The 24,591-nt window shown below is 40.0% G+C and overlaps 1 protein-coding gene across 1 annotated transcript in view; it reads left to right on the top strand.

Annotated features, from left to right (window-relative positions):
• The window catches only part of NTF3 (neurotrophin 3), an 86,753-nt gene that overhangs the window by 40,009 nt on the left and 22,153 nt on the right, over nucleotides 1-24,591 (top strand). The window contains exon 3 of the mRNA XM_063355791.1: nucleotides 18,030-22,563. Coding sequence (XP_063211861.1) covers nucleotides 18,030-18,824 — 795 coding nt within the window. The 3' untranslated portion in view covers nucleotides 18,825-22,563. The remainder of the gene's footprint in view (nucleotides 1-18,029; nucleotides 22,564-24,591) is intronic.

Here is a 24,591-nt window from a genome sequence, read left to right as displayed (position 1 = left end):
TGTGAGAACAGAATCAGAAAGAGAGGGGCCCCCCCTTTAGTGATTTGTGCTTCGTTTGTACAAATTTAATTTTATCAGCTGCAGTGGAGTTTGCCCCGGTCTAAACTAGTGTTAGGGAAAGAGGTGAGGCACAGGGAACATCAAGAGTCTACAGTAAAAATTTTTTAATTAGCCAGTGAACTGAACAGTCTGGACAATTTTTAAGTGCATACATTTATTACACAGGAGTCTGATGGGAAAATGGGAAGACATAAAGAAAATAATGCTTGTGAAGATGCTAAATGCAATTTATTCCAAGAAAAAAGTACCAAAAGAATTATTTGCCCAGGAAGACATTTATGTTGTATACAAAGCATAGAAAAATATTTGGAAAGCCACTGTTAACAAAAAAAAAAAAAAAAATCCTGTTTGGCATCTACTCCAGAGAATAGCAACCAAGAAAAAAGAAGATAATAAGATTCTGTGTTGCATTACTTTAAAAATTCACTTGAATGAAAGCAAGTAGTATAATAATGGACTGAGTCAGAGAGCACTGTTCAATTAGATGTAGAATTTAAGGGAGTTTATAATAGCGACACTTAGAAAGAAAGACTTGATTGGGCTTATTGCTATGGAAAGGGGAAAAAGTTGTGGTGAGTTAAATGGCATTTATAAAATAGGAGGGTTTGATCAAACTGATCCAGATTAGTCCTCCACAGCAGTAAGACCTTAAAATTAGGTCATGGGGATGAAAGAAGAATTTAGTCTAGACTATTTCATACAAAGGCTATGTGACATATGGAACATGTTACCCTAAAGAGTAACTAAACAAGAAGCATGAATGTTTTCAAGAAAGAAAACGACAGGGAACTGCATAAGGAAATTTCCAACCATGGAAGCTTCAAAAGGAATACAATTCCTATTTATTTATGTATTTATTTAGGGTAGTCAACCATTATCTGCGTTCTGAAGGGAAATTATGATAAGCATTATTTCTTCTTCTTTCCCTCGTCCTAACTGTGGTGTTTGTGGGATTTAGTTTGTTTTGTTTTCATTAGAAGGGCTGCAATTTTGCCTTTCCAGAACACAAAGGAAAAGACCAAATAAAATGTTAATGGCTATGTATTTTCTTCCACTATGTAATGAGTTAAAATCTTCATTCTTTTGTTTTCTTTTTTTGCTTTCACTAGGAGCTTTATGAGTGTGAACATTTTTTAGTACAAAATGGGCACTTTACTTCTTTTTACATATCTGTAAAAACTTCATGTCCTGAAAATGTTCTCATTAGTTTGTCTAGAAGTAGACACTGGCCAACAATCACCAGAACAAGCGATGGGACAATTTGTGATAGTACCGCTGGTCTTGTCATGCTGGACTTGAGATCCTCGAACAATTTCTTACTCAACCTCCCTGCTAGATATCTCAGATACTGTCTCCTGCATTACCCATTGGGCTAAAGAGGTTCAGTGCTTTCTTGGTTACTGTATATGGAGCGCCAAACTGTAATGTAATGTTTTAAGATAGATGCAAGGACTAAACTAAGAAGAAAAAGAGAAAAGCCAAAAACAGGCCAAAATTACAACCTCTCATCTGAACCCCTTCAGCCTGTAGGAGAAACCAGATTTCAGTCACAGCCTCAGAATGGCTAATTCACAGTGGTGCAAATTCACCTCACCTAACACAAAGCATACCATTTAGACAGCTCAGCACAGATAGCCAGGATGGATATTTGCCTCCAGTGTGCTCACTGGAAAGGATTTAAAGTTAACCCTCCGTGATGTGAAGGGTTTAAATCCCTTAATGCAACTGTGGGGTTTTTGAACTGAAATGGAAGGAAAATATTGAAAATTAATCTGAAGTTTAATTTCAAATCTTGAACCTAAGATCTTATTGTAGCATGAAAATCTCTCTTCAATTAGAAACAAATAAAAGAAATTTGAGAGACTGACATCTTTATACAGTGAATAAAACTTTCTTTTCCAATGCCAAAATTTGCAGGTTAGGAGGAAGGCAGTGAAACTACAATTATTTTTTTTTTTGTGGAAAGATACTTGCATTTTAAGGTGTTGCTTTCATTAGAATGTAGACAAACTAGCCCCCTTTCTTCAGTTATGTTATTTTCTTCCTTTCACATAGCTGTAGACCGTCCGAACCAGCAAAACAGAGAACTCCAAGTTTCACAGCATAGGCTCATATTTTCCCCAAATTTAAGGGGAAAGGGAAAGGAAAGAATTTGGAGAAATATTATCTTAGTTTCATCTTGTTCATAGAACACAGAAAAGAGGACAAGGTTTGGTTTTACCACCTTGCTGTTCAGAAATTTCCACATGCTTCCTTACTTCACTTTTGTTAGAGAACTGACATAGAAAGATCTTCTAAACACAGAGTCACAGTTTCTTCTAACTTGTACCAAGGTAAATCTGAAGTAGTACCACTCAAGCCAATAGAGTTATTTTAAATCTAAACAAGCAACTTAATCAGAAGACACAGCATTGTTTCTTAAATTCCACCAATTTATTTGGAATCATGTTGATTGTGAGCATTAACACCTGACCCGTTCCCTATTGGATTTCCTCATAACAGCTTACCAGTACTGACATTAGCTTAACAGAAAACTGAGCCAGCTCAGACACTATGCCAGATTATGACCTCAGTTACATGCAACTCAGTCTACAGTCGCCTGCTTTCTGCGTGACCAAAAGCAGAATTTGGCCTCAAGCTTTAATTTTTAAGAGTTGCATATACACAGTTGTCTCCAAGCATAATACCACTTAAGAATTTAAAATGGGAATAAATGTTCTTTGCAATTTTCCTTAATTTCTAGCAGTCCCAAAATATGTGTCTTGTCTTTTCGAAATAACTCTAGCACAGTATTTTGCTTGTAAATCCAGCCTCTGCACGTGCACTTGAGTCACATAGTCCAGATGATCTGAATCCCCCAGTCTTGACCTGCCAGGTTCTCTTCTGCTTTCCACTCACCTATATCTTAATCAAAGCTATACTGAAAGTTTGAAATCACAAACTCTACCCCCATATGCTCGCTTGTATGCTAACAAGAAAGAGACCTTCATGACATGGTCAAGGAAGACATGTCTGAGGCTTGATGTGCATTCAACCCGGAGATGTAGGTTTAGGGTGAGATGACGGGAGCCTGGGACAGAAAAGAGGCATGTGTGTGCATTCGTCTTTTTCTGGGAGGGCACAGGAGATATTTCCTGATATGCGTAGGCTTCCCATCAGTGCCAGACACAGGAAAAGTTGCCTTCCACTGGAAAAGCCCCTTGCTCCTGCTTGTAGCTCAGCTAAGCTCTTTGTGTTCCCATTGTCAAAAAGGCCTGAGAACTTATTATCCCCTTTACATTGAGTTATCCCAAGATGTTGGCTGACCTCTCACCTTTAGTAAAGAGTTTCCCCATATGTTTGCCTCCCAAAAGTTCCTAAGGATGTGATTGCTTTGTTTTGTTTTCGTAATGGGCTCCCTTCCATATTTTCTAGTAACAGACTGAGATCAGGTTAGGAAGATGATGGTTTTTCACAGGTTTCAGTGAACATGCTCCCCCATTTTCTAGCACTGGTAATATTGTGTGTCATTTTAGCATGGGCCTTTAACTTGGAATCCGTACAGAATGCACTTGCTAGCTCAAAATCACCACACATTGCCAGGGCCAGTACTTACTTAGACAGGAATATAAGAGGAAGGGCGGAGTGTCCCTCACTCTCCCGCTGGCTTTCCCTCCATGACTGTTCAAGTTCAGTTTGCTCAGTGCAACTCTGCCTGCAGCAAGGAGCCACAGGGGCTGCTCACCCAATACTCCCTGCTGAGAGGGAGGGGGTGGAGAGCGGGTGTTAAGATGACAAAAGTGCAGAGAGCCCAAGCTTCACCCCAGTCTGCTTCCTCGCTAGCCAAAGTAGCTGGCTGGGAGCATGGGAGAGTAAACTTCTCCATGAAAAACAAAACAAAACAAAACAAAAAAACTTGAAAAAAAAAGAAGGTTGAAGTAATTGACTCTTGTAGCAGAGCAAAGGGACTGCGTGGTGGTGGAGGGAAGATAGGGAGGAACTGTGACTCTTGACTCACAATATATTCTGTACTCTGCTCCTGGGGAGATGCAGCTGTGCATCTCCCCTTGTATATGCTATACTGTAAAGTTACACCGTCGTCCAAAGTAAGCATCCCTAATTCTCCCACTTCCTGAAGCACAACAGCATTTGGCTCCTTTTTAATCAGGGATTTCTACTGTGCAAATCGAAGTCTAGGACCAGGCTTTTCCTATGTGCGGAATTAAAAATCTCTCCCTTGATTGCTTTGTGGGTTCCTGGGGAAAACTACTGAACTGTTGCAGCCGATTTACATTGGCCTACTCCTTTTTTAAGGCTGATTCCAAGTTATTCTTAATTCCTCAAGGCACCTGAGATCTTCTGCATGAGCCAGCCATGTACACCTTTGGCAATGTTTTCCACATCCTTTTCCCCCCTCTGCTTGCTTCCCAGTTACTTCTGACTTCACTAAAGTAAGGACTGTTTCCTTTTTCTATCACTTCAATAGGAAGAAATATAGCATGGAAGTACTTTTGATTTTGGCCATCTGACTCAATGGACTTTGGTTGGGCCCAGCGGAGTGTTGGGAAGAACCTGAAGGAAGAGGCTGGTCCAGTGGGTAAAACCAACCACAGCCTAGACCTCACAAGAGGAAGGTCTGAATATCTACTCTCCCATTTTCTTCTCATATGACCCTGGGCTCGCTTAACCATGGAAAAGTCACATAACCTGTCTGGGCTTCAGCTTCCAAACTGTAAAACAACAGCAAAAGCACTTTGTCACCAAAGCTGTTCTTAATTCCAAAACAAAATGCTTCATGCTGCAGCATTGCCATGCCTGCAGCAAGACTGCCAGTAGCCTTCTCTTACCCTCTGTTAGCTCTCGTGCATTCACAGCATCTGCTCTTGGAGTGAGGGCTGTGTGTTCAAGCATGAGTTCTTGCCTCTAACAGCAGTGAACACCTGATCTCTTACAAAGGGAGCAAACTCCTGCAGCAGCATCTTCATAGCTCGTATCTAGCTCGTTTCTAACCTGAGAGTCAATTATCCAATAAGGAAACTAACCTTTCTGGTGATCAGATGTCAGTAGGATTCTTTCATGAAATGTATAAAGTGTGCACGTAACAAGAGGTGAAAAAAAGACTGTTAAAAAAATTGCTTTCTATCCCTAGTTCCTATACCCTGAGAGTTACTTTATTCCTGCCCTTCTATAGATAAGATTTTTCATAACCAAAATTTCTTCAGTAAGAAGAAAGTTTCTAAAAAGACATACTAGTTATTGACTGTATAAGGAGAGGCAAGGCCAGCTGCTGTACATCTCATTTGTCTCCTTCCCATGCCCGGTATAAAACCTTGCTTTTCTATCAAATATCTGGAGATCATATGCCTGGCAAGAGACAGCATGTGTTAAAGTACTCCCAGTTCTAAAATTCTTCTTTCAAAGAATTTTGGCAAGGAAGAGGCGGGAAGCATTGTGTATCAACAGGAAAATGGCATCTGGATCAAAAGATAAGAAAAAGCACCGTGGTTTCCAAAACCCAAGGCAGTTTTCAGATGAGTTCTGGACCTGGCAGAGGTGCACAGCCTGCATTTAGCGCAATAGGAGAACACAGAGATCACGCTATGACTTTGGAAGGGAGGGCTCAATTCTGCAAATTAGCAGACACTTTGGATGCAATTTAGCAGAGCATTCAACCATGAGCTCAACGTGTGAGCAATCTGCATTTCAGTGGGGCAACTCACAAGCTTAAAAATCGTAGCTCTGCTAGACTGGGACTAGGATACTCTCACTATCCTTGAGCATTAACCCCTAAATATAGTAGAACTCACAGCAAAGTGTTAACTGAGAGTTAAAATTAGAAAACTTCCGTGTCTCAAGGAGAACTGCATACTGGAAATTTTATCCACATGAACATTGTTGAACTAGGGGACTCACAAGCAAAGCTCCACTTCAGGCAATTTTTTACAAGGAAAAAAATGCAGAGTAGCAAGATTTACCGGAACAGTCTTTACCCTCAGGACAGGCCTACATGTAAACAATTTGCTATAAACTAATGCCAATTAGTAGAATGACTTTTTTCTCTAAAAGGGCAATGGCTTCTTTAAAGATTCAGATGCGATGGGAAAAAGCACAAGTCTTTCATGGGCACACATTATATTTGTGAGCTCTACTCCATAAGAAGGATTCAGGGGTCTCACTGTGCAGCTGGGAGCAGTTCTAGGAGAGCCGTCATGATTTCACAGTGTAAAAGTGAGCAAGACTGTTGGGAGAGGTGATCTCTCATATCTGGCCAGCTCATTTAGCTTGTCCGAATAAACAAGTTTTAGGGATACAGGCTCTTTTTAACCTAAAGGCTTACATTTTTTGCAAAGAAGCCAACTTCTAACCTTACATTTGTCCCCCAAAACACTCACCTGTATTTTATCAGAAATACAAGACTTCTTTTCTTTGAGAGTGACTTTAAAAATATCTTTTTAAGCTGCTTGGAAGCAAGCTACTACACCTGTGGAAAGACCATGGAAAAGTTATTAATTATATACCGCAATGCTAATTTCTCACTATGGTCCTGATGCAAACAATCCAGTTCCATGCTACATGTACGATAAAATATGGATCAAACATCAACTGTCTCTAGTCACATTGTCATTTCCCTACACTCCTTACTGTGCAAAAGTTTTATTCAATTCAAGCTGAATTCAATGAGGTCCTGTTGGTGGTTTAAAGTATTTGGATCAGGCCTGGAGTCCTGTTCTTGAGAACTCTGCATCAGATATTTTGCACCTGCAAGTCTAACAGGACACTTCTATTTGGAGGTTTGTGAACCCCTGAGGAACAGGGAGAGGCAATTCAGAAAGCAAACTTTGATTCACGAAGTGGCCATGGATGTATTTCTGTACCGCTTTGAAGAAACACGGAGTCATGGGCTTTTTGCAAAGCAAACACAGGTGCAGTTTTGGATGAAATGAAGTGGGGCTTCCCCACCAAGCCTCTTGCACCATGGTTTGCCACAATCCCACCCCCATGGAGCACACCATGGTGGAGGTGTATCGCGTGTGGAGGCACAGCAAGGCTCATACCTAGTGCTTGGACAAAACTCTTGTACAGCAGGGCTGTTCCTTCTAAGCAAATGGTACCTTAAAAATTTGACCGGGCCTCGTAAGAGGCAGTGTTGCCCTAAGACTGCTCCTACTCCCAAGGCAAACGTCTGTATTCAAGGGTTAGAGTAGAGCTGTCAGAAAACCAAAGAAATGTTTTTTTTTTTTCCAACAGAAATATCCCAGGTTAACTTCAGGATTATTTATTTTTTAAATTCTAACCAAACCAAAGGTCATTTCATTTCTAACTAGCATTCCCTAGTACTGCATTTCAGTTTCCTTGTGGGTGTGTGTTTTGTCTGTACCCTAAAACTAGGTTTAAGGATGCAAGATTTTTCATACTGAGATTCTAACATTTTTGAAGCTATAGCCCTTGTTTTCTTCTGTTTGCTTGCTTGATTTCACTGTTTTCTTTACTTCATAAAAGAAAAAAGAAATTGGAAGGTATTAAAAAATACGGATTTTTTCAGTTTCTAAACAAAAACAAAATAGAAACCCTTTTGTTTTCAATGTAAAATACAGCAAAATAATGATCCTGAAGTTCACAGTTTGAAACAGTTTTCTTCTTGAGTTTCCTAACATCAGAAAAACTAAAAAATAGCATTTAAAAATTTTTTGTTTCTACAAATTTTTTTTTCCTACAAAATGAGTTGTCCAGTGGAAACGTAAATATGAAAACACATCAGACCATTCTACATCACAGGGTCTCTAGAAGGCTTCTCTTTCATAGCCTAGTAGGAGAGGGAAAAAATTCTGATAATCTGAGAGGTGCTTCCCTTTCTCCTCCTGTTACCAAGTTAGTCAAAACCCACCTCTGGCATTTAAAAATAGAACGAGAGCAATCTGTTATAAATGTGGATCACTTCACCTTAACCCTTTCCATGGCTTCCCTTGCTCTTTCCAGAAGGATACACCAAATATAGTCACGCCTCTGATGTATCCAGAGGCCAGGCTTGAATGCCCCAGAACTGTGGGGATGTAAAAGAAGTGAGTTTCACCTGGAAGACTGACCTCAACTTTAATTATGGAGAGCTTAAGCACGCAAAATCTCTCTCTGACAAAAATAAGAGGAACTGTAACTATTGCCTGACTTTAATACAAAACAATTAATCAGCCTTGGTTGAGCCAAAGTAGGTCCAGGTTGACTTGAAAGGTTAATGGATCTTCAAACTGTTTTAAAAAAAGACTTAGATGGAGTTTCAGGGCTGCAACGAAACATGAAACCAGGCCTCTTTGGTGTGGCTTTGGGCTTGTTACAAACATCTTGCAGAGCTTGAAAACTGCTTTTGATGATCAGCTTAACTTCCCTTTCCTTAGTTTAATCCCATTTTTCCTGATTGCACTTCTTTGCTCCACCCTAAAGTGAATGCTTTCTTTCACCAATGCTTACGCTTTCCAGATCTTTGCGCTGGGTTTTCTGTCATGCCCGTTCTGTTCGCTCATAGCAAAGGCTTGCACGTTCAAGGCAATTTCCTTAAAGGTCAGTTATACAACGCTTCGAGTCATTTTTGTTGTTCTTTCCTAATTTTATTTTCATGTAACAATACCTTCCAACTTTCAAGCAGCTTTCCTGATTTTTCTGCTGTGCTACAAAAAGTGGCAATTCCTTACTAGCTCTGCAGTGCAATGCCTCAGTATTTGCATTTCTTAAATACTGTGCCTTTCCAAAGTGTTGGTTCATTCCTGGGTCTGATCAGGTACTGCTCCTTTCTAAATTTCTTTCCCCCTCTGCATATCCTTGCTCAATACCACTATTCCCCCAGCGTGCTAGCTTGTAATTTCTACTTTGACTTTCATTTTGTAATTTTCTGCCAATATTTTATGTCTCCATCTCCCCAGCAGAGATTGTATTTCTCTTTGCTCACTGCTGTTTGCATCCTTTCCAAATTCAGCTGCAAATTTAATTTGTTTGCTGCTTGGCCCTGCTGCTATTAACAAACAGTAATGAAAAGACTGACCAACACACAAACAGTTTATCAGCTTAAAATATCCGTGATGTATTTCTGGTGCTTTCTATTATTCTGTTTGCAAATGACTTCTCAAAAAAAAAAAAAAAAAGAAAAAAAAAAGGCAAGTGTAAAACTTTGGGCAAATCTTTGAGCAAATCTTCGGGTTTTGTAAATTTAGCACAGGTCTAGTCAAGTCATTGGAGTTTATTAATTTAGCTAAGCTTATGAACCTTAGATTTCTTTATACTTTGGACAGTTTTCAGAGCCACACAGTAAATAATATGCAGAAATACTTCAGCTTTTGTGGAAATTGTTTATCCAAGTGTGGCTTTAATTCTTTGTCATGACTAAGATGCAGCTGACTGCTCATCTCAGATGGCATTGGTTTTATTTCCTTGCCTTGCATGCTTGTCATTGATCATTCAAACTTCCACACAGCATTACAGATGGACTTTCCTAATCCAGGCAGTGCAACATGAAAAACCCAATTTGCAGCAGAATACCTGTACGACCTTGCAAACATCATCTGACTTTTGTATATTCCAGTTTCTACTCTTTAAAATGGGAACAATGGCAGCCCTCCTATTAACCAAGATACATGCTTATGGAGTGCTCAAACATCAGTGATGTGAGAATGGTAAAAGAAAACAGAGGATGATTTACACTGAGAACATTTATGGAAATATATTTGTTAAGATGCCTCATTAATCTCAAAACAGATGGGCATCTCCCATGCAGCATGCAGGGCATCGTACTGCAATGCTATTGTGCCTTGTGTGGAGAGAGGAAATTTTTACTTTTGCTCTCTTAGTAGGGCAACAACGGCCAGCCCTTTGAGGGAGAAAGCTAAGGAAGTGAGGGTATATATCTAGGGTAATAAAACCCCAACACCATTCCATCAAGTTCCTTACTTTGCAGACGTAGAAAGTAATGAACAGAGATTTTCACTTGACCAAACTCTTCAGAGAAGTCAGGATCCCAGCCTCACAAATCCTTGTTCTGACCTTCTCAATACACAGATTAATTAGTCAACTGGTTAATGCAAAATGACAGTCAGGACAGAGACAGACAGATGTAAATATCATGTCACAAAAATGTCAGTGAGGAAGGAATTAAAACAGAAAAAGACCTAGTTGTGTCTGAGAAAAGCCTGTCTACTTCTGTAGTTGATTATAGACCTGGGGATGTAGCTAGTATGGTTGATATTGCACCGGACGTTATTAATAGTCAAGTTTCTCGGTGGGATTGCTAGAGGATGCTGGGGAGTGTCAAATGCCTCCAGGGGGGTCTCGAGTGCCCTGAACTCCAGACAATGTCGGTGGCGGGGGAGGAAGGTGCAGGGCCAAAACCTAACAGAATTAACTTTGCACAAGGTGTGAGAAGCAGCTGCCGTTCCAAGTAGTGAGGTAAGCACCGAGGAACTGGTCCTGACCTTTCTCTTGGAAACGGGCAGGTATGCATAAGGCGATCACAAAAAGATATATTTGTGGAAAGATCAAATGTAGACACACATGCCGTTGCAATCAGCTGTGTCTGAAATGAACCAATATTGCTGTGGTTCTACACAGCGCATTTAACTGCTCAGAAAACAGATTGCTCCTCACAGCAGATGTGTTATCACAAAACTGTCCCTCAGAAAGATGTCACCAGTCAGGAAAGCGTTCCTCAAAGACTAGTAGGGTCATGGTCACAATGGTAATCATAAATAGTATTGTAGATTGGTTCGAAGTGCAGATGAGTTTTTCATACTTGGGTGAACAGCTGTCTTGCTGTGCTTTGCTCAGACAGTCATTTAAAGAGGAAAAGGAAATGTCAGTGACTCAGTAGGCTGAGCTCCATTTCCATAAGAGATTAGGTATATACGATTCACTGGAGGCTATTGGAGCTCAGTGCTCAGATGTGTCTTCTCTTTTGAAAATGACCTTGAGTAATGCATGATTAAAAGCAACTGACCTGCTGCAGAGATTTAGAAACTTTGGTGGCCTTATCCTCAGATACAGTGTGTAGACATGCTCCCCAGCCCATCTGCAAGAAGTTTCAAATTCCTTCACTCTAACTTACATTTTGGTTGGCCCTGAGGATGGGAGGGTTAACGCTTAAATCTGCCATAACTCAGTCCCACTTGATTTTGTCTCTGAATTCTTCGACTTCTTAGTGGGTCTGGCTCTTGTGAAAGCTTTAACTTCAATCTGTATGTGTTGAAATTTCCATACCTTGAGAAGTGGAAATGTTCAGGGGGGTCATAGCATCTCTAGGGGTATTCAGCACTCTACAGCAATCTACTTTAATAAATGCTTCTGCAGGCACATATTGTACAAATAGTCGATTACTATACTGAAATAGTGTGCAAATTTTCATATGCAATTATTTCACAGTCCCATCTTTCCGAATATTCAGGATGCAGTGATATTTTTCTTGATATGTACCTTTTCGCTGTCTCCCCTAAACAGGAGAAGGGCTGCATTTCTTCTCAACATAGTTATTAGGATGAGGGAATCAACAGGGCATTCTGCTACTTGTTGGTTTCTGTGAGTTTGTGAAAACAGTGCTTAGCAAGCAATGAGAATAATTACACTGTCATCTTTGGCAAAAGCCTGAATAAGCTGTCAGCCACCGCAAATGATCATTAGTTGCTCGGTCTGAAGAACAAAAGCTGCTCCTAAATTTTTCAGAAAGTGCCAAATACTTCAAGCTGACTTACATAAATCAAGTCTGGTATTACAACGCTGAATGTAAAATTCACCAGTCACTTTTCCTTCTATTCCAGTTTCTCTTAGCAATGACTTAAAAGCAAATACTTGGGCAGTATCTCACAGTACTAGGATTTCATTATTTTCACAGAACATATGAAATGACACTTCGCTCTTCACCTGTGTAGACTGTTCAAAGACTGATCAAAATAAAGCAATACAGATCTTCTTTTTAAATCAACACAAACAAAACAAAGCTAAACAAGGTTTTCCAACTCTATGTAAAGTGCTGAAACTGAAAAGAGCAGGAAGTGATTTACCAGAGTTTATTGGGGATTTAATTTATTGATGGAAACAATACGTAATCTTATTTACTTCTCCTAAATTTAGGCCTTCCCTGAGACATCTGTATTAAACAGCATTAATGCCCTACTAAGACCACAGTGACAGGCAGGAATACAAACCATTAAAATAGGGTAAAACTTAGCTACAGTTGAAAGACCAAACAACTTTGCAATGCATGAGCTTTTCTTTCTTTTTTTTTTGCTTTTACCAACTGTGCCACAAATTTTTTCCTGCCATGCTGTGATATGTGCTCCCACAAAACCTCTGGACCATTCGTAATGCCTAATTGTCACTTAGTTCTACTCCTTGTTCCTTTAAGGATCTTCTTTGCTTCTGTTTTCATGTTTGTAATCCCTTTTGAAAGCCAGAGTAGTATCTCGGAATAAGGCGGGCACTAGCACTATGCCAAGGGACCAACTGAAAGAGACTAATATGTCTTCCTACCTTGATGTCCGGTGCTTTTCCAAATCGCACAAAGCAGAGTGTTTTCCAAGTACATTTAAAGACTGATTTGAGAGCCATGTGTTCACCACCCCTTTTTTAATTACCTCTAGCAAGAGTTCAAAGCATCAAAGATATGTTCTGACATCTAGAAGGTCTCACAGTATAGCACAGCACAATAGCAGAGCTGGTCCAAAGCTTCTCAGTGGCTCAGGAAAAACAGTTTTCCATAATATGTCAGCAGCCCTTGCTGAACTCCCAAGATATGGAATAGAAAAGGAACTGGGTGATACAGGAGGAGAGAGATAGAAAACAGGGTGGATATCGCAGCAGCAAGACCACGCCAGGCTGCAAATGCCCACCCTCACTAGCTTGCTTGCTCTCTTTGTGGCACAGGCAGAGTGAGACGAGTAGTCTACCATTATGTCCAGCCACTACTGAGCCCCCAGTCAAATGATGAGTTCACCATAAACTGATAGGTCAACAAGGGATACCTTTTGATGTGAATCCAGAGAAGGTGCTGGATCAATTCTGGATTCACACTGTCTAAATTGTTCTGCAACCACGTGGCTTCTAGGAGAGGTATGTAGTAGGCACTGCACAGTAAGATGATTATGCTGGTTCAAATGGATGTGTCATTATATCCAATATATACTGAACATCCATTTAAGTCATGTGCTGTCATACACCTTAATGATGACTAGGCTGTATGTCACAGCTGACCTGACAGCCTGTGGAAACAGAAACTGAGCTCAAGTACCAGGGTTAATACTCTAGCACAAGCAGATATCAGGTAGGAATGAAGTAGAAGCAGTCACCAATTACGGTCTTCTCTATTTGCATCTAATAACATTACTTCAGCTGATACCGGACTAGGGAGCATGCTGCTGGGCTGTGCTCTTATTCTGAGGTCACCATGGGAATGTTTGCCCATGCCTATTTGGGACCCAGACTCAGGCCCCAAATATAGTAATCTAGTCTGTACTTCCTGTAGGAGTGTAAACAGTACTGTGTCCCTTTCTAGGACCATTCATCACACTTACTTCACTTCAAACAGTCCACAAAGACAGCTAAAAGGAACCCTTTCAGGGATTTACACGTGGAAAATTTCAAAAAGAACCTTGAAGAACAACAAAAATATCTCACAATCATCAGCTAACTGGAAAAAGTTTGTCCTGAACAAAATCTGTCTACCTGAAATGAATAATTTTAATTTTAAGCATTTTTAATGAGAGAACAGAAAAATTCATGTGAAGAATTAAATTATTGGGGGATTTTTATACCATTGTCCAAAAGGCTGAAGAAGGAGCTATTGCTACTTGTGCTGGAGTAGCTTCTGCTAAGGTCCATACAAGCCTGTGCCCCAGGAGCCTGGAAGTTAAGTCGGCCTAAGACAGGATGCCTCTGTTGAAATCTTGCCTCTGAATGCCAGTCTCCTCTATAGATAACTTACTCACTGGGCTATACTGAGTAAGCACTCTTTCTGTTTTGTGCATTCCATTGTGCAACTTTTGACGCATGTCCAGAAACGCTAGAATGATTTGCTTTGAAAATAGGAAAACATAAACGTTTTATGTTTTACATTTTCCTCTCCTTTTTATCAGTATAACAACACACAGAAAAAAAGGTACAAATTGCAGATCATCCTCAATTTATACAGGCATAAAGTTCCATTTTGGGCAAAGAGCCATTTATCAAAAGCAATATTGACCAGCTGTACAAGCCAATACACTTTTAAGGTGTCTTATACTCAAAATAGAGCCGAGGCCATAAACCAGTTGCAGTTTCCCAGTAACGTCCATTTCTCCTAGCTAGAATAGTGCCTTAGGCATGTTCTGATGTGCTGGACTTCATGGACAGCCTGGCAATTTCGAGCCATGGACTGGAATTTCTGAACATGCCAGTTATGAACATCCTAGGTAAACTGTCTTGGAAGAACTCCCTGAAAACTGTAATCTCGCCAAGTGCTTGCATTTTCTTTCCAAAGTTTGCACCCTGAAAACATTTCAGAAAAATGTAAAGACTGGTTCCGAAACATTTTTACTTTTGCAGCAAATAATTTGTCAGGCACAAATCAAACTAAAAGTCAAATTTCAGAGTAGTTTAATACCCCTCCCACCAAATCCACAAGACATTTTACTTTAGGTTCAGAAAAATACTTTAAAACATTTTTTTCCATTAACAGGGTTCCTCCATGGACAAGAAAAATAGCTTGTTCGAACTGCTGTAATGCTGAGGCCCCTATCCCTTCCTTTCTGTATGCAGGATGACATTAAAGAGAGTCTGCAGGAACTCCAGTCTTACTTTTCCCACCTCATCACCTGCTCCAACTTGTGTATTTTGCTAGTGCCACTTAGTTTTGAAACTAAGCAGACCAGTGATTACATGCAGCTGCATGTTGGCATGAATAATGCTTTCAGCTCTTGAGCTCGAGCGTTGTCAGAGCTTTGCTCACCATCCTATGGACTTGAGTGTCATACTGCATGTGGGTTAGCTCTTCTGAGCGCTGTGAGAAATCTGCTGAATGACATCTGTTTTATAATATTTTTACTGTTTTTAAAACCAAACAATTTACTGAGGGAAGACCAAATTGCACAGGAAGAGATTTTTTTATACAGCACCGTCTGGGCTCTGAGATCCATCTACATTAAGTTAGTATTTATTTAGGTATGACAGTTAATTGTATGGTAACTGAAAATCTTAGATTTTTTTTTTTTTTCCAAAGCATAACATTGCTGCAAGCAACAGTCTAGATTTAGGTGAACTCATACTGTGACAAACTGAGAATGGAGAAAACACATTTCTTGTCCATAAAAGGACAGATCACACATCCACGGAGGGTAGCTCTGATTTTGCTGCAGTTCCAAACTATGAAGTGGGGACTCACTGTTGCTAAAGGAGTTTTACTCAGAATGGATAGAGGATTCTCCAGTAAAACTTTTTTCTTTTTTACTATGCTTTCTTAAACAGAAAATCGTTTGCCTTCTTAAACAGCAAATGGTGATTTTCTGAAGTGGAAAATTTTCTGCTCAAGAGGTCTGACATTTCTGAAATTTCTTCTGGGAAAAACACAGGCTACCCAGAGTCTCACCAGCAGGTTGAGGGAGCAGATCCTTCCTCAGTCAACTCAGCACTGGTGAGGCCATATCTGGAGTGCTGTGTCCAGTTCTGGCTCCCCAGTACAGGAGAGACATAGACATATAGGAGTGAGTCCAGGAAGACGATTAAGGGACTAGGGCATCTGTCATATGAGGATAGGCTGAGAGAGCTGGGGCTGTTCAACCTGGAGAAAACAACTCTCAGGGAGATCTTATCAAAGTGTAGAAATACCTGATTGGAGGGAGTAAAAGGATGGAGACAGGGTCTTCTCAGGGGTGTCCCACGAAAAGACAAGAGGCAATGGTCACAAACTGAGATATAGGAAATACTATCAAAACATGAGATTTTTATTTATTTTTTTTTTACTGTGACGGTGGTCAAACACTGGAACAGGTTGTCTAGAGGGGTTGTGGAGTCTCCATCCATGGAGGTACTCAAAACCTGACTGGGCACAGCCCTGTGCAAGCTGCTCTAGCTGACCCTGCTTTGAGCAGTGAGATTGGACTGGATGATCTCCTGGGGATCCTTCCAACTCCATCTGTTCCGTGTTCTGTGACTCTGTGCCTTCATCCCAGAGTGCTAGCAGTCTGACACATGGTGGACATGTTTTCAGTGCAGGAGGATGAAGTGCAAGACTGTTCTGAGTCATTTGAAGCAGTACTACAGCCGGGACTTATCACATGGTATAAGAGTGCTCTAACATGAGTTCAATATTTTTTCCTTCAGTCCACTACTCATGCAACAATTTTATCAAATTGGTGTGCTTTGAAGTGAATGGTTTCCTTCCATGATCTAGTGTTTTACTATGAAAATTATTTTAAAATCATATAATTTAAATATAAGTGCAAATACAAAATATACAGGTATCCACAAGGAAAAAAACACCTTCTTAGACGGAGGCTCATAGTTCTCAACTACACAAACAGAAAGACAGAAAGATTTAAAAAGAAATGACAAATGACCCTCTAGAAGATGCTCAGAAGCTAAAACTGCAAGGACATTACAGGAATCCATATAGAGCAGTGCATGACAAAGTACAGCATAGAGACAAAGCACCCTTTTAGGTCCAGTTTTCAAAATCTTGATCTTGAGTTCTTTTTGATCTTTTCAAACAGGATTCTTCTTTTTTTTTGTTTTTTTTTGGGGGGGGGTCGGAATTCATTGAACTGTCAGTTTTGTTACACTTTTTACAAATGTAATGAAGGAACTTCATTAAAAGCCACAAAAAAAAAAACGGACTGCAACTCACCAACCAACCAGTACAAAACAGCCTGTGGATCCATTAGAATTTTCTACTTGTATTACAGAAGCCTAACCACTGTTTTCTGAAGTTCAAAATATAAGAAACCCCGCTTTGGTGCTTGACTGCATCCTTTTCTCTCAAGAATACTTTCCCTTACAGAACTGGAGAGAGAAAGAGAAAGAAAGAGCTATTGAAATATGGTATTTATTTGCCAGTGTATGATGATGATGCTCTTAGGGTTAAGTTAAACACAAACCATTTGATGAATAAGGATTTGATGGATCCAAGAGATCTTAACACACAAAACCAGACAACACTTAGAAAAGTCAGAACTTGTTCATTTTACACCATTAGATAGCCTGCTGCTCTGCGTAGTCTGGCAATTTTGAAACTAAACCACTCAGTAGAATAGACAGTGAAAGTAACTTGGCCTCTCCACTGCCAAGACCTGGACATACCATACCAAGCGCTACCTATCTCTGTAGAGAAAGGACCTAACTGACATAGATATCACTACGCTGAGGTGGTGGTATATAGACTGAGAGGGAATCTTATAAATGCTTATAAATACTTAAAGGGTGGGTGTCAGGAGGATGGGGCCAGGCTCTTTTCAGTGGTGCCCAGGGACAGGACAAGAGGTAATGGGCACAAGCCTGAACGTAGGAAGTTCCATGTAAATATGAGGAGGAGCTTCTTTCCTGTGAGGGTGGCAGAGCACTGGAACAGGCTGCCCAGAGAGGTGGTGGAGTCTCCGTCTCTGGAGACATTCAAAACCCTCCTGGATGCGTTCCTGTGCAACCTGCTGTAGGTGACCCTGCTCTGGCAGGGGGGTTGGACTAGATGATCTCCAAACGTCCCTTCCAACCCCTATCGTTCTGTGGTTCTGTGGTTTTGTGATGTGCACGGAAAGAGTAAAAGTAAGGTCATCCTGAAAAGTGCATGAAATATAGATGAAACACTGAAAAAAAAATATCAGAAAACAGTTGCACTCATTATAGAGTATAACAAAATACTATCTTCAAATAAGCACATAGCCTACCTCTATCTATAAAGTACAGATGTTATAAAAACAAATCCAAATTTTCGTATTCACAGCCTCTAGTAAAATTCCCTATTTAATTGTTTTTATGTTGACTTTCTCTTCCTGCAGATCTTACAGGTGAACAAGGTGATGTCCATCTTGTTTTATGTGATATTTCTCGCTTATCTTCGTGGCATCCAGTCTACCAACATGGATCAAAGGAGTTTGCCAGAAGATTCAATAAATTCTCTTATTATTAAACTCATTCAGGCAGACATTTTGAAAAACAAGCTTTCTAAGCAGATGGTAGATATTAAGGAAAACTATCAAAACACAGTGCAGAAAGCAGACACTCAGCAAGACACGGATGGAGATGAAAATGTGAAATCGGACTTCCAGCCAGTTATCTCAATGGATACAGACATCTTAAGGCAGCAGAGACGCTACAACTCACCCCGAGTCCTCTTGAGTGACAACACGCCGCTGGAACCACCGCCGCTGTACCTCATGGAGGATTATATTGGAAATTCAGTGGTGGTGAACAGAACCTCCCGGCGGAAAAGGTACGCAGAGCACAAGAGTCACCGAGGGGAATATTCTGTTTGTGACAGTGAAAGTTTATGGGTCACGGACAAATCGTCTGCGATCGACATTAGAGGACACCAGGTAACTGTTCTGGGAGAAATTAAAACAGGCAACTCTCCAGTTAAGCAATACTTTTATGAAACAAGGTGTAAAGAAGCCAAGCCTGTAAAAAATGGCTGCCGCGGCATAGATGACAAGCACTGGAACTCCCAATGCAAGACGTCCCAAACATACGTTAGAGCACTGACTTCAGAAAACAATAAACTGGTAGGCTGGAGATGGATAAGAATAGACACCTCCTGTGTGTGTGCGCTGTCAAGGAAAATAGGAAGAACATAAATCTGCATCTCTTTGCTATATAAATTATTACTTTAAATTATATGATATGCATGTAGCATATAAATGTTTATATTGTTTTATATATTATAAGTTGACCTTATTTATTGAACTTCAGCAAATCTACAGTATATAAGCTTTCTCTCTCAATAAACAAGAGCAAAGTGTGTGTGCCTCTGCTGTGGGCAACTCCGGGTTTTTTTAGACTATGTTTGTGACACTGCTTGTTGGCAGCATACCGTAACCTTACTGTAAAATCTGTGTAAAATCAGTATTTTTCATTCAGTATTGTCAAGCCAGTGACTGTCATTTAGTAAACTTGTTAAAAATCAGATCAATGTCAAGAGTTGTGTACATATTTATATTCCCTGCTCTATACATTCACATTTAATTGGATGCAGTATTGACTCTTCAACACCAAAACAAAAATGGACCAAAATATGTGTTGTAGCCTGAAGATTATGTCAACGTTACAGGCATCAAGCAGCCATTTCTGTGTATTATGCCAGTTTTGTCAGTGAAATGACCGTTTTCCCTCTGTTAGCATTTCAGAATGGCTGCTAATAATCTAGCGACTTTCATTTATGTTTTTGAAACACATTTGTTCTGCAACTGTTTCTAGTGCTGCCAGTTCATCATAGAAAAAATATGAAAAAAATGTAAAATATTTGCAGAGGAAGCTTACTGAAGCCAAGAACCAATCTAAATGGGTCATTAATATAATACATAAAAGATGATTTCTTCAGAATTCACTATTTGTTGTGATTAGCCTCTTCCTCCTCGCCTGAGTCAATTATCTTCTGCTTGCATTGTTGGATCATTCCTCTCTCTGAGTTTTTACATTAGAAACAAAGCTGGTGGTGTCATAACCTTAAAAGAGCCCGTGTCTTGCAAATTTTAGTAAAGAAAGATATGATATGATGGCATGGATATCAAAGCCACACACCCGTACGAAGCAGTTCTCCTCAGCAATCCAGTCTCCATTTTTCACAGAGGGAAGAATATGTAGAAATGCTCAACAAATCTGGTACCTTTCACAGGAATGTGAAATAATAGATCTTTTTGAGCAGTATGGTGACTAAAATACAAGTAGTCCGCAGTTATAACGAAGTTCTTCAATTATACAGGTGAGTTGTTACTTAGGGCAGGTAAATGTACTAGCATATATATACCTCAAACTCTTCTTTGTATTGCCATGTAGCTCCATGGGGGACAGTAATAATTACGCTACTTGAAGAGATGGTCTATTATTCATTAGTATTTGGATCCCTGGATGGGATCCCACTCCCATAAAAGTAAATGAGAGTCTTGTCACGGCTACCAGCAGAATTAAGATTGGACTGCATATGTTATCTGCGTCTAGCTAGATCTTAACACCCAGTCAGGGCTGAAAAATGCCAGCCGTTCAAAAAGCATTACAGCTGTAGTGGTATTAGGTTTTTACACTACAGCTTTCACTGTTGTAGTGTGTTCAGCATCACACATGAAAATGAGATCAGAGCACTCAAAACCGAGGTTGCAGGATGCCTTTTTTCATACAGCTTTCAGTACTGCAGAACCAACTTCAAATCTGCAGCAGGTCAGCAGATTGTGTGGTCTCCCCTAATCCCTTACAGAGAGTGTTACGCACCATAAAACCACCGGAGAACCAGACAGGTCGCTCCTGAGGCCAAGCACTGCAATAGCAGTGCCTCTGAAAGCCAGGTTGGAGCATATAGGTATAATTCTGCAGGGGAGGCCATAAACAAAGGTTTTGAGAACCATCTCAATTTTCAACATGAGGCCAGGGTATTTGCCTCACAGGAAATATCATCACCTCACAGTACTAAATCCTAACTTTGCTTCAAGAAATAATAACTTCAGAGGTTGAATTCCAAGGCAATCATTAAAAGGAAAGAGAGGACGTAATATAACAAGGAACTCGGTATCTGATAGATCTGAATAGAATTTTTCCAGTGTTCTCCTTCTTTGGCAAACATTAAAAAAAAAAAAATATCCTCTACAGAGCTTTTGCAAGATTTACTAGTAGGAAAGTTTAAGTTTCAACTAAATTTTTATGCTTGGAGGGAGAAACATATTTTTCAGAGTCCTGCCCCACTGAAATTTTTTGCAAGTTAAAAGCCTAATTTTATACCCTTGATTTCCCCAAATAAAGACCATTTTCAGATGCTGTGAGTAATTGAGAGCCTATATTGTCATGGATCATTAATGTTAGAGATCTCCATGCTTCAGTGTGCTGGATAGGTCTATCTCCATACGAGAAGAGGAAGTAAGAAAAGTAACTGAGCTTGGTTAGTCACTGTTGCTTACAGCCCCTATATCCCATTAATTGGAGACCAGCTTGTTCCTACAGGCTGGATGCCTTGCCAATTTACATCACTGTAAATCCAGAGAAATTCTACTGAAGATGGGAGAGAAAATGTAGATTTATATCAATGTAAACAACATCAGAGTCAATCCTAATGTCTTTATTTCTGCTCACTGAAAATCAAGGGAGGTTCATTCTTAATAGGTTCCAAGAAAAAAATTTGTCATTTTCCACTGCAAATCCAGTAACAGGAACTGGTCTTTGACTCTTAACTTTACCAATGCAACAAGTATTTCACAAGCATTCAGCAAAAGTGTATCAGAGCAAACGCAATGTCCGTCATCTGAAACACATTAAATGAGAAAGAAGCATGGTGCGTAAGGTTATTAGATCGGCTGCCTCTTTCCCACCCCAGTATAACAATGAACGGAAGTGTTACCCTCTGGATCTGATCCAGTTTCCACTAAAGTCAATGGAAAAATTCTCACCTTCTCCAGTGGAAGCTGGATCAGGCCGCGAGCGAAGAAAAACCTGCAGATCTCAACCAGAGAGCAGAGCAATCGCACACATCAGTTACGCGTTCTTGTAAATCCTGTGTACACAAAAGATGCTGTATAATTTTGTAACAAGTTTGTAAACAAAGCCTGTAATAAATTTGTTAAGGCCTAATCCTGTTTTCACTGTAGCCGGGAATGGTTTTATTGTCACCTTTGGTCATGGCACAATGAATCCAAAGTTCCTATCCAACTTTTTGTATGTGTGTTATATAATTAAGCAAAATATTCAGCTCGTAATGCTAGTTTAGCTTCAGTATTCTAAAACTCATTCCCATTAGGCAGCTCAGATGCTCTGTCAATATTGTTTTGCCAATAGATCATTATAAACACACATTTTATTTAGCTTTTCTCCCAAACGACCGAATGCTATTCTGAAATTGCCTGTCTGTGTCAAACTGTATTTTCTCTATTTTTTTCCCTAGTTTTTTTACAGTCCATTTAGTAACAGTAAAAAATGCTCCACTGAGGTTTTGGGAAACCATCTGCATTTATTTTATCACCTTTGAACATGTGTTCAGGAATGAAGTCTGTGCAGCAAGTTTACTGCTACCAAGAGATTTGTGCGGCTGCACCAGGAAGAAACTTTGACTGGACTATGCAGAGTGTGTGCTCGAAAACACTGCGCTCATACTCTGCTATTTTGATGCTTTAGCCATCAGAGCTTTTGCTCGGCTATACATTGTGTATCTGCAGACAATACCAAACAGGAAACAAGTCTGATTGGGCGTTCCAAAATTAAAAATTTAATGATAATGATCTGCTATTTCTGACCTTTCAGCAAATGCATTTGCACAACGAAGTAAAGCGCATAACCATTCATTTCGTTTAATAGAAACATTGTGGCAAAATCAATGGGATCCTGTGTTCTCCACGCTTGGTACGCGTATGTAATTCATCATGCATGTGGTGGGGGGGCCGAGGGAGGAGGAGGAGAGGATAATAAGCGCTACATCTTGTGAGAAGTAAAGGGCTGTGCTCTGGGTTGGAGCATTTTGAAATGCGGAGGGGTTGTTTTCTGAAATGCTTTGCCTGTATTTTGTTACAGCAGATGGCAGAATGACGAAGCAAGCACAGATGTGGTGTAAAAAAGTCAAGCAATATAAGGATAAGAAAACCTTTCCTGGGACAGTCGGCCATTCACTACCGCTGTAGGTCCAGGCAGTTCTCTGCAGGTTATTGCAGAGCTCATCAATGACATTCCCAGTTAAATTATTTAACTAACCTCTGTGTCAAAAAATGTATTTTTTCCTGAAACTTATTACATTCATGAGCTGAATAATTATCTTTTTTGGGTTTTTTTGGTAATTGTTAATTGCTTTTGTACCTCTGATGAACAGCAAATGGTAATGCTTTCCATGAAGGTCCCCAAATATAGATTTATCCTTTGTTTTACTGCTGGTCTTTGAAGACAGAGGCACCTGAAAGCCATACGTTCAGTACGAAACTGGCCTTTTGATGCCATGACCTCATGTTTCCTAACATTCTGATCACAGGGTCCTATTTTGGAGATGTGAGCCACGCAATTAGGTGAGATCATGACCAGGCTGCTGTAAATCAGGCTTGAGAAGCGGCTGTGTGCACGGCAGCCAAGGAGCAAAAAGAGAGTGAGGCAGCCCTATGCCATCTTTACGTCTGCCTTCCCACATCTCCTGGGAAGGTAGTCTTTCAGTCTTGAGCTGCAAGTTGGGTGATCAAGGATTGCATAATCAAGGGCTGCTTCCTGCGTGTCCAAGGGTTGAGATGCCAAGTAGACCTTTCTCAGAAGGACAGTTTCTCAGTTCACATTTTTTGCCTGCCCAGAAGCATGCCTTATGTGAATCTGGATGGACCTTCTGTAAAAGGGTGCTGTGGTTGCAGCATGTCCATTGTCCCCTCTCTAAAACACAGCATGTTGTTATTATTTACCTGTGTCACAGGGAGGAGAGACCATCATTGATAGACCAGCTCTGTTATTTGTAAATTACTTTGAGACCATTTGACAGAAAACAGTAATGTGTCCAAGGGAGGTTACTAAGGAAGAAGGTAGGATAATCCTTTTCTCTAAGCAAAAATATTTCCATGGAGGGTGCGAGAAAAGGAAAGTAAGTGCTGCAAAAAACCAGAGAGTCATAGCTGTTGAGTGGCAAACATCTTACAGAGATTTAGGAAAGCAAGGGAGAGAGATTGTTCAACTATAACCTCAGATGAAAGACTCTTTCCTGCTATGATAAGGGTTAATGGAATACCATTGGATCATCTGAAACAGGAATTCAAAAGGAAAATGAACCTCTGTTAACTGGGGTCAATCCCACTGAGTTGATTAGGAATTAACTATGCTCACTGAGCACAGATGATGAAGTCTTGCTCTTGGTTAGACCTATGCAGCCTCTGTTGTCAGCACTTGGGACTATGAAGCTGTTAAGTGAGGGCGGAATTTGACTCAGAAGATATTAAATCCAAATTGAACACACAGGGGGAGGCTAAGTTGAAAGCATTATCCACCACACAAAACAATCCCAGGTTTTAACATTGGTGGCATAAAAATTGCTCACTACTTTGTCTAGTTCCAGGGATTTAAGTTTTAAAATCTTTTGAACTGTCTGATATGACCAGTGCACATATATTTAGTAGCAATTTACAAAAGGAAAATAAAAAACTGTAAATGGAAGTATGCAGTAAAATACTGTGTCTAGCACTGTAAATAACTTCTGTTGATTCCCATTTATGTTCTCAGTGTCTGAGAAAGGAATTTTAATACGAATCTTGATTTTTTTTTACACATGATATTTTGTATAATAAGCACCTCAACTTACTCCTTGTAGATGTTTGCAGTGTGCAATCTTTGTGGATAATGGAGCAGAAATATGTCTTTAAAGTTGCTGGGCAATGTAAAAATTTTAAGTCTCACATTTGTACAGTAGATAGT

Source organism: Chroicocephalus ridibundus, chromosome 1 (genome assembly GCF_963924245.1).
Source record: "Chroicocephalus ridibundus chromosome 1, bChrRid1.1, whole genome shotgun sequence".
NCBI lineage: Eukaryota > Metazoa > Chordata > Aves > Charadriiformes > Laridae > Chroicocephalus > Chroicocephalus ridibundus.
This window is presented reverse-complemented; position numbering and strand designations above follow the sequence as displayed.